The following is a 17106-nucleotide window of genomic DNA, read 5'->3' on the forward strand; positions in this document are numbered from 1 at the left end:
TTTCACCATCTGGCTTCTACTGTATATTGAATAATTCTGGCCAAAACACTCATCTCTGAACCTCTGCTTGCCTACTGAGAAGACAAGAATTATAGGTGTTCAACCACCTCACAAAGGTTGTTATAAGGCTCACCTGAGATGATAAAGGGAAAAACACTTTGTAAGCAAGACAGCATGTTTGTAGCTTGTCCGTCCCAGCTCAGTCGCTAAGCTGTGTCCAATTCTTTGCGACACCATGGACTGAAGCCTGTGCACTCCTCTGTCCATGGGATTTCCCAGGCTAGAGTACTGGAATGGGTTGCCATTTCCTTCTCCAAGGGATCTTCCAAATCCGGGGATCCAATCTGCGTCTCCCGAATTGCAAGCAGATTCTTTACCACTGAGCCGCCAGGGAAGCCCCTGTACTTTTTGCCCAGGATCCTAGAAATTCCGCTTCACCATCAAAGTGGCATTGAACACATGTGCAATCTAAGAGTACTCCCCCTGCCCTCAAGTCTTGGTAAACCACCTCAAAACAGAGTACACTTGTCTGGAAAGCCAGGGTTTGAGCATGTTCAGGGAAACCTAGGCCAGATCTTAAGAGTGTCTGTCAGGCTCTCTGCGGAATTTTTCTTTCTGAGCCGACAGCACACGTTGCTGTCGGTGGACTTCGGTGTCGGTGGACTTCGGGTGGAGTTCCAAGTCAAAGTCAGGACTGGGATGTCTCAACAACGGTTTTTGATTAGGGATGTGTCTCCTTGTGTGTTATCCAGGGCAGCATCTCTTGCCACCTCCAGCAGGATAAAATCCGGGACCCACTTAAGGCTACATCAGTTTCTCTGCGTCTGCCTACTTCCGTTGGGAACACGCGTCCAACTCCCTCGTCCTAAGTAGCTCTCAGGACACACAAAGCAGCTAGTCACGACGCTGTAATGGAGAGTCCCGAAGGAAAAGTATTAGTTTTAGGCTGGTTGATGCAGAGCTTTGGTGTTTTCTCCGCTGTTCCTTCCCTCCACTACAAGACAAACTGTGACCAAGGAACCCTAGGGTCCTATGGGCGGGGAGTGAACCAGCGTACTCTGCGTATGATGAGGGGCTGACAAGTGGTCCCCAAAGAATCTTGCTTCTGGATTTACCCAACCGTCTCAGGACCCCAAACAGCTTCTTTGGCGATGTGAAAGTTGGACCATAAAGAAGGCTGAGCGCTGAAGAACTGATGCTTTGAAACTGTGGTGCTGGAGAAGACTTGAGAGTCCCTGGGACTTCAAGGAGATCAAACTAGCCAATCCTAAAGGAAATCAACCCTCAATATTCATTGGAAGGACTGATGATCGAGCTCCAATACTTTGGCTACTTGATGCGAAGAGTGAACTCATTGGGAAAGACCCTGATGCTGGGAAAGACTGAGGGCAGAAGGGGACGACAGAGGATGAGATGGTTGGATGGCATCACCGACTCAATGGACATGAGTTTGAGCAAGCTCCGGGAGTTGGTGACGGACAGGGAAGGCTGGCGTGGTGCAGTCCATGGGTCGCAAAGGGTCGGACATGAGTTAGTGACTGAACAACAATCTCCCCCCACCGCCCCCGCCCCCTCCACCCCCCCACCCCCCCACCCCCTCCATCCCCCCACCCCCCCACCCCCACCCCCGACACACACACAAAGGGAACAACTCCACACTGCAGAACACCAGACAACGAATCTGGAAGAGATGGGGTAAACCTGCTTTAGACAGGCACGTTTCCAGCGAGGCTTCAGGCGCTGCTCTGCTGGCCTCCTCGCACTTCGCCTCCCTCCGCCGGGGTCGGCGGGCGGGGCTGCCGTGACTCCGCCCCGCGCGGTCCCTTTCTCCCGCCCCCGGCCCAGCGGCGACTAGACCCCCGGGCAGGCGAGCCCCCGGCCGCAAGCTCCTGAACCCAGAGCTGCAGTGGGGCCACCGCTGCACCGGGCAGGGCCCCGCGGGTGCCTGCGCCCCGCCCCGGGGCTGCCGCCTGGGCTGGCTCAGCGCTGGCCCGGGGCTCTCCATGCTGCGGGCCCCGGGGCTCCGGAGCCGGCCGGGTGGCTCCTGCGATGGCGACGGAAGCGGAGGCGGCGACGAGAGGTGAGGTTGCGGGAGAGGGGCTCCGGCTGCGGGAGTGGCGCCCGGGCCGGCCTGGAGCGAGCGGCCGGTGCGTGAGGCCAGGTGGGCTCACTTTGCTGGGCTCTCCTCCGACCTCGCATCACCTCGGCGGGCTCGAGGGCCGAGGTCGTCCCTTGCGGCACAGGTCCTGCTCGGCTCCCGGAGCATCCTCGCTCGGAGCGGGAGGTGGCGGGTGACGCCCGCGATCGCTGCCGGCTTTCGAATTGCCCGCAGCCCCATTTCGGGGCCCCTGGTCGGACGTTTCAGCGAAGATGAGCTGCCGAGGGACCGTCCACCCAGCCATCTCGCTGGGCGCCCACTTCTCAGTCGGCAAGGATTGCTGCGCAGACTTCTTAGATTTCGTTTTTCCCCTTTATAAACCATTTGCTATTAGCCGTTGAAGGAGCTCGAGCTCTGCGATCCTCGCCCCTCTGAACTGGCAATTCTCACTTCTATTCCCTTCTTTAAAACCTACCCAGCGGTGGATCCGGCAAGCGAGTGCGGGGAGGCAGGTCCCCCACATTTCTTATTCTTGAAAACCAAATTGCACCGCAACAGTCCTCTGTCAGCGAGAGACGGCTCTTGTGCCATTTCAGCACTAAGAAAGTCATCCGTGGAATTTGTTTCGTTTTATATTATTTTGGAGTTTTTGTGAATTGAGTTGGAAGGGTTGCTACGTCTTTTCCCTCTCTCTAGTGTTCTCTGGCGACATTCTCTGGTCTCTCCCATATGACTACTCATAATTATGGACTGATCATAAAATATTTGTTACTTAAGACGGACAGGAGTCAGGAAAAAAAACATGTAAATAACTAAAAGACTGGCAGAGAGAAGTTCAGGGAAGCAGTTTGTTAAATCTCCCCTTTCCTTTTAGAATATTGTGATGCGTTTAGATTCTTCTGGGAAATACAGCAATGAGAAGAGGTCTTTTGAAAATCTAATAGGGGTTTTAGATCATGGGGAGGTTTCTGAAATTCTATCATTTGAATATTTGAAATCTTTCTGGTCTATATGAAGATGTGAGAAGGCCCTGGTTTGAAAAGAGAAGGTAGTATTTATCATTTTAAGCCCAGATATCCTGTTTTGGCTGTGACTGAACTCTGCCCTTTACTATGTCACCTGGGTTAAGTTACTTAACATTAGTCTTTTCCTAAAGTGGGGATAATTTTAGTATCTGTCTTATAGGATTGTTAGAATTAAATGAGATATAAATATATATATTGTTTCATTTGGATATGCTTTTATTACTGATAAAATTTAGCGTAGAGGCTGCAAGAGTCATTTTGGACAAAAGTTTTGCTTTAAGGTTTTGTAATAGTTTCAGCTCCTTGTTGTTCACCATTTCTCCCTAAAAAGTCTTGTGTACCTTTGTTTCTCTGCTTTTTTTTTTTTTTTCCCCTAAGAAGAGCCTGGAGAGAAGCATCAGCATTTCACATCCCTGTGATTTTGACTGATTTTTACCTCCCTTTTCCCTTCTTTTTTTCTCCTGGCATTTACTGTCCCATGTTGGGCCATTGATGTCTGTGGACACTGGGTGTCTACATAAATGTCCACTCTCCCTGGAATCTGCATCCTTGTTTCTGATACCCTATTTAAGCTCTAGACAGGGGATAGCTGTTAATGACATGCTTTGGCACAAATGGTGATGTCTCACTCAGTGTGTCTGAAACTGAGTCTGTCATCTCCCTCCTTATCCCAAATGGCTCTTCCTCCTGCCATAGTTGTGGTCCTCTCCTTTAATCCAGAAGTCTGAGAGTCTGTTTTACTTCCCCCTCTTCTATGCCCCCTAGGGTGACTACACAGACCTTAATTCTGTCCCATCTTCTCCACACTGCCATTGCTGGAGGTCACACTCTGATCACCCCTTATTTGGATGGCTGCTTCACTTCCTGCCTTTGACTGGGCCTCCTGAACACCCACCTTCTATCCTTGCACCAGGGCACTATCCTATCCCTCCTTTGATAGGATCTTCAGTAGCTCTCCATTCCTATATGAAAAAAGTTCAAGGTTCTCAACCCACCATTCAAGTCTTTCGGGCATCTGACCAGCCTTTGCAGCCTCATCCTGAGTCCTACCTCTTCATCTTCCAGAGCTCCTTGTCTCCAAGCCTGTGTTCCTGTTTGAGAGCTGCTTGGACCCTTGCCTCTTTGTCCTGGCTCTGTAGTCTCCTTTGCCCCACGCACTCTTCTTTTTGCAACTGGCCCTCATAACCAATATACCCCTCTCCTTCACTGGGCTAACTAATTTTCTTGAAGATGTTTTTAAAGGTATGCTATCCTTTAGAAAACATCTTACACCCTCCTCTATTAGCCAGAATATAGTTGAGGTGACTTTAGAGAGACTCAAACAAGAATTGTTCTATGTACATGAAAGCCTAACTAGAGAGTAGAGTGGCTCGCTGTATGAAGTTTTCAGGGGCTGTGTTGCTTCTTTGTTTTTACAACATTTTTATTGGAGTATAGTTGCTTTACAGTGCTGTTTGTTTCTGCTGTGCAGCAAAAGTGAATCAGTTACATACATGCATATATCCACTGTTTTTCAGATTTCCTTCCCATTTAGGTCACCACGGAGCACTGAGTAGAGTTCCCTGTAGTATATAGTAGGTTCTCATTAGTTATCTGTTTTATACATAGTAGTGTATGTATGTCAATCCCAGTCTCCCACATACATTCCACTCCTCTTTGGGCTTCCCAGGTGGCGCTAGTGGTAAAGAATCCACATGCCAGTGCAGGAGACAAAAGAGATATGAGTTTGATCCCTGGTTCAGGAAGATTCCCTGGAGAAGGGCATGGCAGTCCACTCCAGTACACTTCCCTGGAGAATCACATGGACAGAGGAGCCTGGTGGGCTACAGTCCATAGGGTTCCGAAGAGTCAGACATGACTGAAGCAACTTAGCACACACCCCTTTGGTAAACATAAGTTTGTTCTCTACATCTGTGACTCTTTTCTTTGCAAATAAGTCCATCTGAGATATAAATGTATTTAAATATATACATATAAAGTGCTTAGCACAGTTCTTGGGAAGTAGTAAGTACTCCATAAATGTTAGCTTAATATAGTTGTTATTCATTTACAGCTTCAATTTGCCTTCTGAAAGTAATGAATCTCGTGTCTATTAAGGAAGTATTGTTGCACTCAAGTGTGTTGTTGCACTCAAGTTAAAATTGGCCAAATATTTGGGCTTTTCTGAAAAAGAGGGGTATGAAAATACACCTTCTAATTCAAAATATGGCTTATACCAGGTAGGTCTTTATGACAAGTTTTTGGACAAAGAGTTTATTGCTATTTAGCTGAATACCAGATGTTAACTTGGGGATGATCAAAATTAATCTTTTTTCGGTAAGAGGAACAAAGTCTCCACAGGGCCTCAGAGGGCCAGCATTTATTGAGCTCCTATTATGTACCAGGCATTTCTTGGCCTCATACCGGCCCTGTGATGTGGGTGATACCATCTGCCTTTCATCGATGAGGTAAAAAAACTGAAGCTGTAGCCAGAAATTGACAAACAAACCTGAAGTTAAGCTCTGTGACTCCTGGCTGGGCTGCTCTTCTTTCTTTCCTGTCTGCTTGGATGGTTAATGGGCAGTGTACTCACTGCCAGACACTCTGTCTAAAGAGGGAGAATAATTGTTGCAGCTTCTCCCATCCCTGGAGGAAAAAAACGAAACAGGTCTCTATATCAGAATCCAGGGCCATGGGTTTTTTCCCCCTGGTGCAAAATCCCTCCATATTCCTTTTTCCTAGGCAGACTGACTTTCAGGCCTTCACAATAAAATGAAAATCAGGGAATTCTCTGGTGGCCAGTGGTTAGTGGTTAGGGCTCTGCTTCTACTGCAGGGGGCTTGGGTTCAATCCCTGGTCTGGGAACTAAGATCCCACATGCCATGCAGTGCAGCCCAAAGGAAAAAAAAAAAAAAATCTAATAATGGTGATATGGAAAAAAATCCCCATGGTTTGATTACACTGCTGAAAAAAATTGAGGGAGCTGGTTTTGAAGATGGCCACCAAAAATCAGCTAACATAATCATAACATGATTGCCTGCTCACTTGTTTTTGATGGGTTGATGGTAAACAACAAGATTAAGCAAGCTGCCATGCCAAGTGACTGGCACCTTCTGGTAAATGATTCCAGAATCCTTGGAGTTAGGGAGCAGGCATTCTCGGGAGAGCAGCACATGTCCCAAGGCTGACTGCCAGATTTGGTCTTGGGTCTAGGCATCCAAGGGGCAACTTTCTCGCCTTCCCTTCCCCCACTTTTTACCATCCCCTGTTTTCACCTGTGATGTTATCATACCCAACTCTTTTGAGGGGTAGTTCTGCAATTATGTAGTGGCTTAAATTCATTTTTGTGACTCAGATATCTAAAGTTACGTCCTAGTCCACTGTGCATAAACTACTCTTCTTGTCCTAGTCCTTCAGTCTGATGTGCGTTACTCAAGATAAACCAAGATGGCCAAAAATGACTTTTGACATGTTTTGGGGGAGGAAAGCGAGACGAAAACAGAGAAAGGTGGAGGAGTGAGAGAGGAGGTTTGGAGTAAAGAGAGAGGAGGAGAGAGGGAAAGAGCTGCGGAGAAACGTTGAAGACGGAGGATGGAGAGGGTGGAGAAGGGGAGTGGAGAGGAGAGGAGAGGAGGGCTGAGGAGGGATGGAGGTGAGGAGAGGTGCAGGGGAGAAGGAAGGGTAGGAACTGCCACGCATTAGAGTTTGACTCCAGGAAAAAAAGAAATCTAATATTTAAAATCCATGGGAAAGCCAAAATATTAGTAAACAGTGATTTCAGTATACTTTTTTCCTTGTGGAAAGACTTCTTGATTCTGAAAAGCGTGATCTGGACTTCCCCTCATGGTACAGTGGATAAGAACCTGCCTGCCAATGCGGGAGACATGGGTTCAATCCCTGGTCTGAGAAGATTCCACCTGCCACAGAGCAATTAAAGCCTGTGAGCCACGGCAACTGAGCCTGAGCTCTCCGGCTCACAAGCCACAACTTCTGAAGCCTGTGCACCCTAGAGCCTGTGCTCTGCAACAATGGAAGTTTCCACAGTGAGAAGCCCACACGTCATAATGAAGAGTAGCCCTCGTGCTCCACAACTAGAAAAAGCCCAGACAAAACCACAAAGAACCACCAGCACAGACCAAAAAAAAAAAAAAAAAAGAAAAAGAAAAAGCAAGGTCTCTTTCTGTATGGTAAACATTAATTAGAGCATCCTTTTGAAATCTCTTCATTTGCATAATGTTCAGGATATCGTAAACAAGATAATAAGATGTCATTCGATAGCCCTGATTTCAGTTGCCTTGAGCTGAAGACCTCGGTGCCTGGCATCCGGGTGGCTAGTCAACATCAGCACCACCTGGGTCTCAGTGAGCCAGCAAGAGGCAAGTGTCTCATCTACCCAACCCCCAGTTTTTAAACTTAAAATTCTTTGAAACTAATTAAAATATTTAAATCAGTCTAGGTATATAATAGTAAAATTCTCATTTGAAAATACTTAATTGGTGGGCATGTCTTTTGTCATTTATCTCAGTAAATTTCTGGGATTTCGTTTCTCTCCTCTTTAATCTTATGATTTAAATCTCTAGATAGTATCTTTACAGAAAGAGAGAAACAAAGAAGACTGAAGGAAAAGGAAATATAGAGAGAATCCTTCTTCCACTCAACCTGGTTTGCATTATAGTGACGTGAAAGTGAAAGTTGCTCAGTCCTGTCCGACTCTTTGCGACCCCATGGACTGTACAGTCCATGGAATTCTCCAGGCCAGAATACTGGAGTGGGTAGCCATTCCTAGCCGTTCCCTTCTGCACGGGATCTTCCCAACCCAGGTCTCCTACATTGTAGGCAGATTCTTTATCAGCTGAGCCACAAGGGAAGCCCAGGTTTGCATTATAGGAGATTTACAATTGAGGGTCAAGATGATTGCCGTAAAACAGGAATTCCCAATACATTCAAATGTTTTACTTACAATATTTTATTGAATTTTTAAATGCTATTTTAAAATTAATTTTATTTAGTTATTGGCCCTACTCCACAGCATGTGGGATCTTTGTTCCTGGATGAAGGATTGAATTCAGGCCCCTTCAGTGGAAGCCCAGAGTCTTAACCACTGGACTGCAAGGGAAGTCCCATTACTTTTTTTACTTAGATAAGAAATACACTTTGCCCTCTGTTCCAAGCATAGCACAGGGGAAGTGGAGGACCATCCACTGGCTTGCTTTCTCAGCTCATCTCCACTGCTTCTCCTTTACATGTCCTAGACAGTTATGTGAGGGAGTCTGCCCTCCCGTGTATGGTCCAGGCCTCTCCTCAGGCTGTTGGCTGCTCCTAGACTGCCCTGTCCTCCCTCCAGATGGGCCTGTAGGGGGTCCCCTGTAGTTTTGAAGGCCAAGCTCAGGTGTCACTGTGTTTCCTCTACCCCTGGAACAGAAGAGCTGGTGCAGGAAAACGCATGAACTTTGGACCCAGTGGGAGTATGTGTGTGTACGTGCTCAGTCGTATCCAACTCTTTGCAACCCCATGGACTGTAGCTCACCAGACTTTTCTGTCCGTGGAATTTTCCAGGCAAGAACACTGGGGTGGGTTTCCATTGCCTACTCCAGGAGTGGGAGTGTGGGTGCCAGTTAATACACTAGCTCTACGACCTTGACCAAATTATTTAACTTCTCTGAGCCCCAATTTCCTCATCTATAACATGGAGGTAAAAAATTACCTAACTTGAAGAGTCATGTGTCAATTAAATGAGACGATTCCAAGCTAGTGAAATCTGACCTTCAACAAATGAGTTTCCTTCTCCTCATGAACCCTTCCCAGAACTTCTCCTACCCGCTGATGGAAATGATTCTTCCTCTCTATTTCCTCACTGTAGTTTTTGGCGGGCCTACGAGACCCTGTGCCCACTTGCCATGGCTTGTTTAGGTACGTATCTTAGCTCCATCCTTGGGTTGCACATCCCTAAGAGAGCAGGGTTGGACCTGGCTCATCTTTACAGTCTTCACCTCCTTGCACTTATTAAGTACCTAGCCAAGCTTTTTGATTGTAAGTGACTGTTGGTTTGAGGTGCTGACAGGGCTGGTTTATTCATAAAGCATATTGCTGTTCTAGGCAAACAGAGATGAAGAAACAGATGAAACAAGCAGAAGGATTAAAGAGCTTATAAAAGGAGAGATGAAAAACAGCCAAAATATGTGTTGTAAAGACAGAACCTAGCACAATCTATGGTTTAACTGCTAGGAGTGAGCCTCCCCACCCACACTTGGGAAGAATTATATCTAGTTTGTGAGGGAGTTGGCTTTCAGAGAAGGGGTCAAGTTTAGTATTGAAGGGTAGATAACTTGTGGAGGCAGCAAAGAGGGTCATCCACAACAGATTAGACGTGTATATGGAAAATCGTCAGTGATGTGCTTGGAAGAACTGGTGCTGGTCTGGCTGGGAAAAGTGGGAAAGGAAGAACTGACCTGTCCTTGCCTTGTTAATGTTGCCCAGCACTGCCCTCCCACCCTGTGATGCGGCAGGACAGCTAATGTGGAAAACCGGAGTTACAGGCTCTGGAAGGAAAGATCCATGCATCTTCTTTTTGGTCCCTGGCCAGCAAGAGACCAGTTGTATCACCCTGAAATGTTACTTGTGGCGTATTTCTGACCAGAAAGAACATCAGAGGTCCTGGTCCCTGCCAGATGATTAGTTATACGGTCTTAGCTTTCCCTCCAGGTGCATCTGGGCCACTACTTGTGCCCATCCTCTCTTCTCTGAAAAAAAAGTAGCTGCTTCTATCTTTAAATCCATTTCACATTCTTTCTTCTTAAAACCATCACTAGTGATGTCTCATTTGTTCCTGTTGCAGCCTGCTGGGAAGCAGGTTTCTGGACTTCCATCCTCTGTCCAGTGTAATGGCCACTGATGTCCTCCTCTTATGGACATGTGCTCCAGGCCTCCTTGCAGACCCTTCCTATGCAGCCCCAGGGTGCAGGACTGAACAGAACTATCAGCCTTGACTTCCAAAACAAGCAGTGAAGATTTATAAACCAAAAGGACTCTATTGCCATGCACGTCTGAACACATTCCTAAAAGAGCACTCCTGCAAATGCCTGTGTGTGATAACATCAGAAGATGTTTGTTGATTCAGACTCAGTGCAGAGAATCTCTGGCATAGAAGTTACTCAAAAGCAGAAACACTTATGTACATCAAAATACCTCTTCATCTTTTCTTCTTAGGAGAGGAGAAGAGAGGGAGAAGAGATTGTCATTGAGCCTGGATGGTATGAAAGTGTAGGTATTTTATAAACAGATTGTAAAAAAGAGATCAGTATATGATGGGCAGAATTGAAATTGAACACTTTACAGAACAGAGATCAATATATGTTTAAATGAATAGAAGATTGTGACAATTAGTAATTGTTTTGTCAAAATCTAGAAAACAGTTTTGATTGAAAAATTGAACATGGTTGCCAGCTTTACGTTTATTTCTCTCCTCAACCTCCTGGGTAGAGAATCGGATTTCCTCTCTGACTTACATGGTACCCAAAGGTAGGCCATGCTCACACTACTGTGGAGACAAACAATATGGCCTTCTAGGGAGGCCATCTCTTCTCTAATGAGTCATCCAGGCAACATCACTGACCTAGAAAAGAGAGACCAAACCCAATTTCCCATGCATCCTGGGGCTAGTGGCTTCTTTAGGACAATTCTCTTTTCTTTACCTTTCAACTTGAGTTCAACTAGCACTTTTGGCCTGTCAGTTCCTTTCAGCAGTAACCATTGCTACTTCTGGGACATGTGGGTCACAAACCATGCAGCCTGAACTTAGAAGAACATTCGAATTCACACCTCAACTTTCAGAAGACATCTAGGACAAATTCTTCATCAAGAGGTTTTTAAGTAATTTTTTGTTAGCTGCTTGTTTTGGAAGAAGAGCCTGAAGGCAGCTTTGGATTCTGATCATCATTGTAACTATGGTATGTTAATACATAAATAATATTAAAGTCATTAATGTCATGTTGGGTTTTATTACTTTTTAAACTCATACTGTGTTTCAGTTTGTAGGGCCTTAGCATTTTCTTATTGCAAAGTCAGTGCTTCTCCTCTCACCCCATTTTAAAGGGTCTTTCTTCTTTCTAGAATAATCACCACTGGGTGAAAAGATACATAAATACTTTTGTGAACACTGATGAATTCTTTTTCTCAGAGTTAACTGAAGGTGTCTTATTTTGTCAATACGTTAGAGGTAAGGAACCATGATATTTTTGTAGGTTCTGTATCGAATCTGACATATCAAGTCATGCCTGACTAGTATTGATCACGATGATAGTCTGCATCATGTTTTCTGTGTACTCATAACCTGCAAGAATTGTGTTTGCCTGGGTAGCAGTGATGCGGGTTTAGCTCATCAAAATTGTTTCTGTGCCTTTTGGAGAAACTTGCCAATGTTGAAAATGCTGAACCCTGCATTCTTCTTATTCTTGAGGATCAATCAGTCCTGGACCAAGTTAGGGGAATTTTCTGTTTCAGTGTGGAACAAATTCTGATGAGCTGCTTTTTCTTGCTCTTGCCCATCCCTGGATTAAGTTATAATGCCTATGAAAGGTTGGCCTTTTCTGGAATAGTCATCATCAGGGAAGCATTGTTAGGTGCTTATATCACTCTGATTAAATTCTGCATCACAACTGAATTGGTTCCCAAGACTCTGATTTCCTTATAGTCATCATGGGTGTTTCTGTTCCCTCTTTGCCCCATTTCAAAAGCTTAGCATGGATGATTCTCACCTTTTAGTTCTTCTAAATAGTTAATAATTCTTAACATCTACTATGTGCTAGTTCTCTAAATGCTTTACATGGTATAATTCACAAATCTTCAGCAAATCTATAAAATAGGTACTACTATTGTTTCATGTTTCTTTTTTAAAAATTATTTTTAATTGGAAGAGAATTGCTTTACAATATTGTGTTGTTTCTTCTATATGTTAACATGCATCAGCTATAGGTATACATATGCTTCCTCCCTCTTAAACCTTCCTCCCACCTCCCACCTCATCCCACCCCTCTAGGTGGTCACAGAGCACCGTAATTGACTTCCCTGCATCATACAGCAAATTCCCACCGGCCATCTAGCTTATGCATGGTTATGTACATATTTCTTTTTTTGGCTGCACAGCATGGCACGTGGGATCTTAGTTTCCCCACCTGGGATGGAACCTGTGCCCCTTGCATTGGAAGCATGGAGTCGTAACCCTTGGACTGCCAAAGAAGTCCCTGTTGCATATTTCTCGTGAAGAAACTGGGACACAGAGATTTTAAGTACCTTCCCCAAGGTAAAGTTTCCATAGTACATAGCTGAACCAGGATCAGAACCCAAACAGACTGGCCTCCAGAGCTTTTATCCTAGTCTGCCATGCCTGCTAGACCTCTGGGAAAGTGAAAGTGAATGTTAGTCGCTCAGTCATCTCCGATTCTATGTGAGCCCATGGATTGTAGCCAACTGGGCTCCTCTGTCCTTGGAATTCTCCAGGCAAGAATACTGGAGTGGATTGCCATTTCTTCCTCCAGGGGATCTTCCCAACCCAGGGATCGAACCCAAGTCTCCTGCACTGCAGGTGGATTCTATACTGTCTGAGTCACCAGGGAAGCCTATAGATCTCTGGAGGAGGTGCCATTTCTGTGATGTGCTGATGTCTAAAATTGAACTTCTTTGAGGAGGGAGTGTGGAATATTGGTCTTTTTTGGCTTTAAGAAAATCTGAGCTCTCGCATCTTATAATTATGTCATCTTTGGCATGTGTATCAGTCAGGGTTCAACCAGAGGAGCAGAACCAATAGGGGATATGTATAGTGAGAGATTTATTACAAGGAAGTGGCTTATGCAAATGTGAGGTCAGGTCACAGGACTGGAGTTCGTAGGGCCGGCCATCAGCAAAGGTGGGCTGGAGCTCTCAGGCACAGGCTGAAGCAGCTATCCATAGGTGGAGTTTCTTCTTCTTTAGGGAAACCTGGTGGGGAAGAATTCACCAGGAATGCAGGATACCCAGGTTCAATCCCTGGGTCTGGAAGAACCCCTGGAGAAAGGAATGGCAAGCTATTCCAATATTCTTACCTGGAGAATTCCATGGCCAGAGAAGCCTGCCGGGCTACAGTCCATGGGGTGGCAGAGGTGGACACAACTTAGTGACTAACGCTTTCACTTTTGCTTTCACTTTCAGCTGTGTTTTTAAGGCTTTCAACTGATTAATCAGCTCCACCCAGATTGTCTAGGATAACTCTAAATCAAGGGTCCCTAACCCCTGGGGTGTGGACTGGTACTGGTCTGAGGTCTGTTAAGAACCAGGCCTCACAGCAGAAGGTGAGCTAGGGTGAGCGAGTGAAGCTTCACCTGCTGTTCCCATCAATCACATTACTGCCCAAACCATGCCTGCCCCCTGTACATGGAAAATTGTCTTCCATGAAACTGGTTCCTGGTGTCAAAAAGGCTGGGGATTACTGCTCTAGATAACCCTAGCCCTGACTCTAACCCTGACCCTAATCTAGGACAGTGTCCCCATTTAAGGACAACTGATTATGGAATTTAATTACAGCTACAAAATACAGCAACACTTAGATTCATATCTAACTGAGTGCCCGAGGACTGTAGCCAGCCAGGTTAACACAAAGACCATCACAGCAAGTGACTTCATTTCTGTGAACCTGTTTCCTCACATGGTAAACCCTCACCATAGGGCTGTTATGAGGATTGTGCAAAATTAGGTATAAAAAGATTACTGCCTGGTTTGTAAGGATTCAGTGCAAGATTATTAATTGGTGGTGGTGGTGGAAGTGGGGCTGGTGACATTAGCAGCCGCTGTGGTCTCACTGGTGGCTTCATCCCCCCTTTTGTCTCTCCTGTTCAGTCTGGTTCACTGCCATGGTTGCTGCCTAATTGACATTCCTGCCTAAAATCTCTTCTTATCCATCTTTGTTTTTTTTCTGAAGACCATATTGGAGGCTTAAAGTAACTCTCTACTCTCCATCTTTGAAAAAATGTCTTCCTGAAATCCAGACCCACTGTGTTTCTAGCATTCCCCAACATTTTGGTGCAACGGTGTAACTCCCCTTGCTTGCTTAAAGCTTGTGGAAGGGAGAACTTCCTCTCGCAGTGGTACTGTTGTAGTTTTTTTAAAAAATTTTCTGCAGTGATTGAGTGGGAAATGAATGAGAACTATTCCTCCAAAAGAGGCTATTGTATTTAAGTACTGTTTTGCTTTTATAATCAATTAATTAATTTGTTTTGGCAGTGCTGGGTCTTCGTTGCTGTGCTCTGGCCTTCTCTAGTCATGGAGATGGTGTGGTGCGTGGGCTTCTCATTGCAGAGGCTTCTTTTGTTGCAGAGCACAGGCTCTAGAGCACACAGGCTTCAATAGTTGTGGCTCACAGTCTTAGCTGCCCCAAGACATGTGGAATCCTCTCTGACTAGGAACTGAACCCATGTCCCCTGCATTGGCAGGCAGGTTCTTAACCACTGGACCAGGAAAGTCCCTGTTTCTGTTTCTTTTATTGAAACTGTAGTGTAACATACAGCTGGGCATCTTGTTTCTGAACCTCAGTTTCCTGCACTGTAAGGTGAGTGAATTGGACAGGGTGGTTTCTTTTGTTCCTTTTCCCTCCTCTTAACCTTTTATTACAAGTTAAGAAAATCAGATATATCTATATTTTAGGGTTTTCTCCAAATACTTTATAATAATTTTTATCTTTGTGAACAACAAGTTTTTCTTCCCTCAGATCAAAAGAGAACCTTAAAAGGCAATACTTTGTTATAGTTGAATCAAATAGTACATAAAGAATTAGCCAAGAGAATTTTCCACTTCCCCACTCCATCAGATGAGAAACAACACATTAACGAATGAACTTAGGAACTGTGAAAGTCTATAGGCATTGAATGTCATCCAGAAAGTGAGTGGGCTACATACCTTAACACTTTAAGATCATGTACCAGATTTTATTCACTGAAATTCGTAAATGATATCTTTCCCCAATAGTTTGTCCTTTTTCGCCATTTCACTGCATCACCAGCAGCACGCAAGCTGCTTAATACCAGTTGAACCCCAGGATACACAGGAGGATTGATTAAATTTCCAATTCCATGAGGAAGAAGTCTCTGGTCACCATGTATTCCCAACCTCTAGAGCATGGTGTCCGCTTTGTAGTAGCTTGATGAATATGTACTGATGGCATGATGTGAGGATGTCTTGGCATCACAGCTGACAGGTTCTGCTCATCAGGTGACTAGCCCAATAGGGACTAGACTAGCTCTTCTCCTTCCATGCCCTTTCTACCTGTTGTACCTACTGTGCTGCAAACTGGGGAACTGGTTTTTGGGTTCATTCTAAGGTTTGGAAGCTCTAAAGTTTCTATCCCTCTGTATCCTGCTTCTCCCATTCACAAATTGGTTTGTGTTCCACCCTGAATGCTGCACCCTCATGATCAGATATGGAGAACCTTGCAGGAAATCCAGGACACCTTCTTATTTTAAAGCCATTTTTAGTACCTAGTCTGATAGGAATGGTGTAAGCAAATCCATGTCTCACCTCACACGTGCTCTGGAATATAAATGCCTTTTGTGTAGAGCAGGTCTGGGAGAGCCTCGACCCCTCCTTCCAAGTAGGAGGGATTTGTCATGTAGGAAACCAGATTCCCCTTTGGCCCATTTTAAGGCAGAAGGCTCAAGATAGCCCAAGCAATGAACACAACTTAATCCCCACAGCTCCTGACACCCTTGCATTGTTCTCTATCCTACTTCCAGACTGCTTCTCCACCCACAAGTGGATCCTTTCTCCTATTTGCTGAGTGCTTGTCCGAGCCCACTATAGCATTCCTATCTCTTCCCTAGGGTCGACCTTGTGCTCACCTCTGTGACTCTGACTTGGGTCTCACTTTGCCTACGCTTTATTTGGTCACAGTGAATAACTCCCTCCTTTCCTCCTCCCTTTTTCTTGTTCAACACACCAGCCAGACATTTGGTTTGAAAATGTAAATGTCATGCTGGTCACTTTTGCAGATGGCATATTTTGAGGAGGCTTAGTCAATCTGGTAGATAGAATCTGAATCCAAAAAATGTTGATAGGGTGATATCAAAGAAGATGAAACTTAACAGCCAAAAAAAGGGCCAGCATCTAAGTGTAAAACAAAATGCACATCTTTAAAATGATAAAGATGTGACTTAACAACAGCCTGTAGAAAAGACAAGTTCAGGTTTACTCCAAAAAAGCCCTGTTGGGAGTCAGGAGCCCCTCCTACATCAATGTGTGGCTGTATGATAAAGGGCAAGGAACTGAATCAACTATGAGACTCTGTTTCTTTCTTGGAAAAAGAGGGAGCTATACTGGATCATCTCTCATGTCAGTTACAGTTCTAAAATTACATAAACAAATGAATCAACAGTTTGAAGTGAAGGCCCCATATGTAAACTAAAAGCTAATGCAGTCTTATAAATAGTGAGAGTATAATCAGAACCTTATCCATCAAAGTTCTGTTCTCCTCTCTGTGGACTAGACAGCTCTTGGATGTTGAATACCAATCACACCACACGTCAAAGTATTTTTAACCAAAGTATATTCAGAAGAAAGCTAGCTAGTGATAAGGCAACCTATGGGTAATGTTTGAAAGGATCACATGGTTTGGTTTAGATGAGAGATGGATTTAAGACAAGGGTGTGAATATTATGGTTAGCCATCAAAGCTTGAAGAGTTCTATGCTCTATACACTTGTAGAAGGAAATGGCAAGCCACCCCAGTATTCTTGCCTGGAGAATCCCGTGGGCAGAAAAGCCTGGCAGGCTACAGCCTTGCGTCCATGGGGTTGCAAGAGTTGGACATGACTTAGTGACTAAAGCAACCAACCATTCTCCATACAAATTGTCTAAGCTGCCACCTCCTTCCTGAAGCCTTTACGGAGTGCTGTGATCCCGATTTCTCGAAAGACACCTTCCATTCTACCTTTCATTTGGGTATGTCTATACTTACTGGACTTCCCAGGTAGCACTAGTGGTAAAG

General features: G+C 45.0%; 1 protein-coding gene across 5 annotated transcripts in view; it reads left to right on the plus strand.

Moving 5' to 3' along the window:
- Nucleotides 1–1953: 1953 nt before the first annotated feature.
- The window catches only part of ARNTL2 (aryl hydrocarbon receptor nuclear translocator like 2), a 105967-nt gene continuing 90814 nt past the window's right edge, over nucleotides 1954–17106 (plus strand). For all 5 annotated transcript variants that reach the window (XM_044941274.2, XM_044941271.2, XM_044941272.2 and 2 more), the window contains exon 1: nucleotides 1954–2080. In XM_044941274.2, coding sequence (XP_044797209.2) covers nucleotides 2050–2080 — 31 coding nt within the window. In that variant the 5' untranslated portion in view covers nucleotides 1954–2049. The remainder of the gene's footprint in view (nucleotides 2081–17106) is intronic.

Source organism: Bubalus bubalis, chromosome 4 (genome assembly GCF_019923935.1).
Source record: "Bubalus bubalis isolate 160015118507 breed Murrah chromosome 4, NDDB_SH_1, whole genome shotgun sequence".
NCBI classification, from domain to species: domain Eukaryota; kingdom Metazoa; phylum Chordata; class Mammalia; order Artiodactyla; family Bovidae; genus Bubalus; species Bubalus bubalis.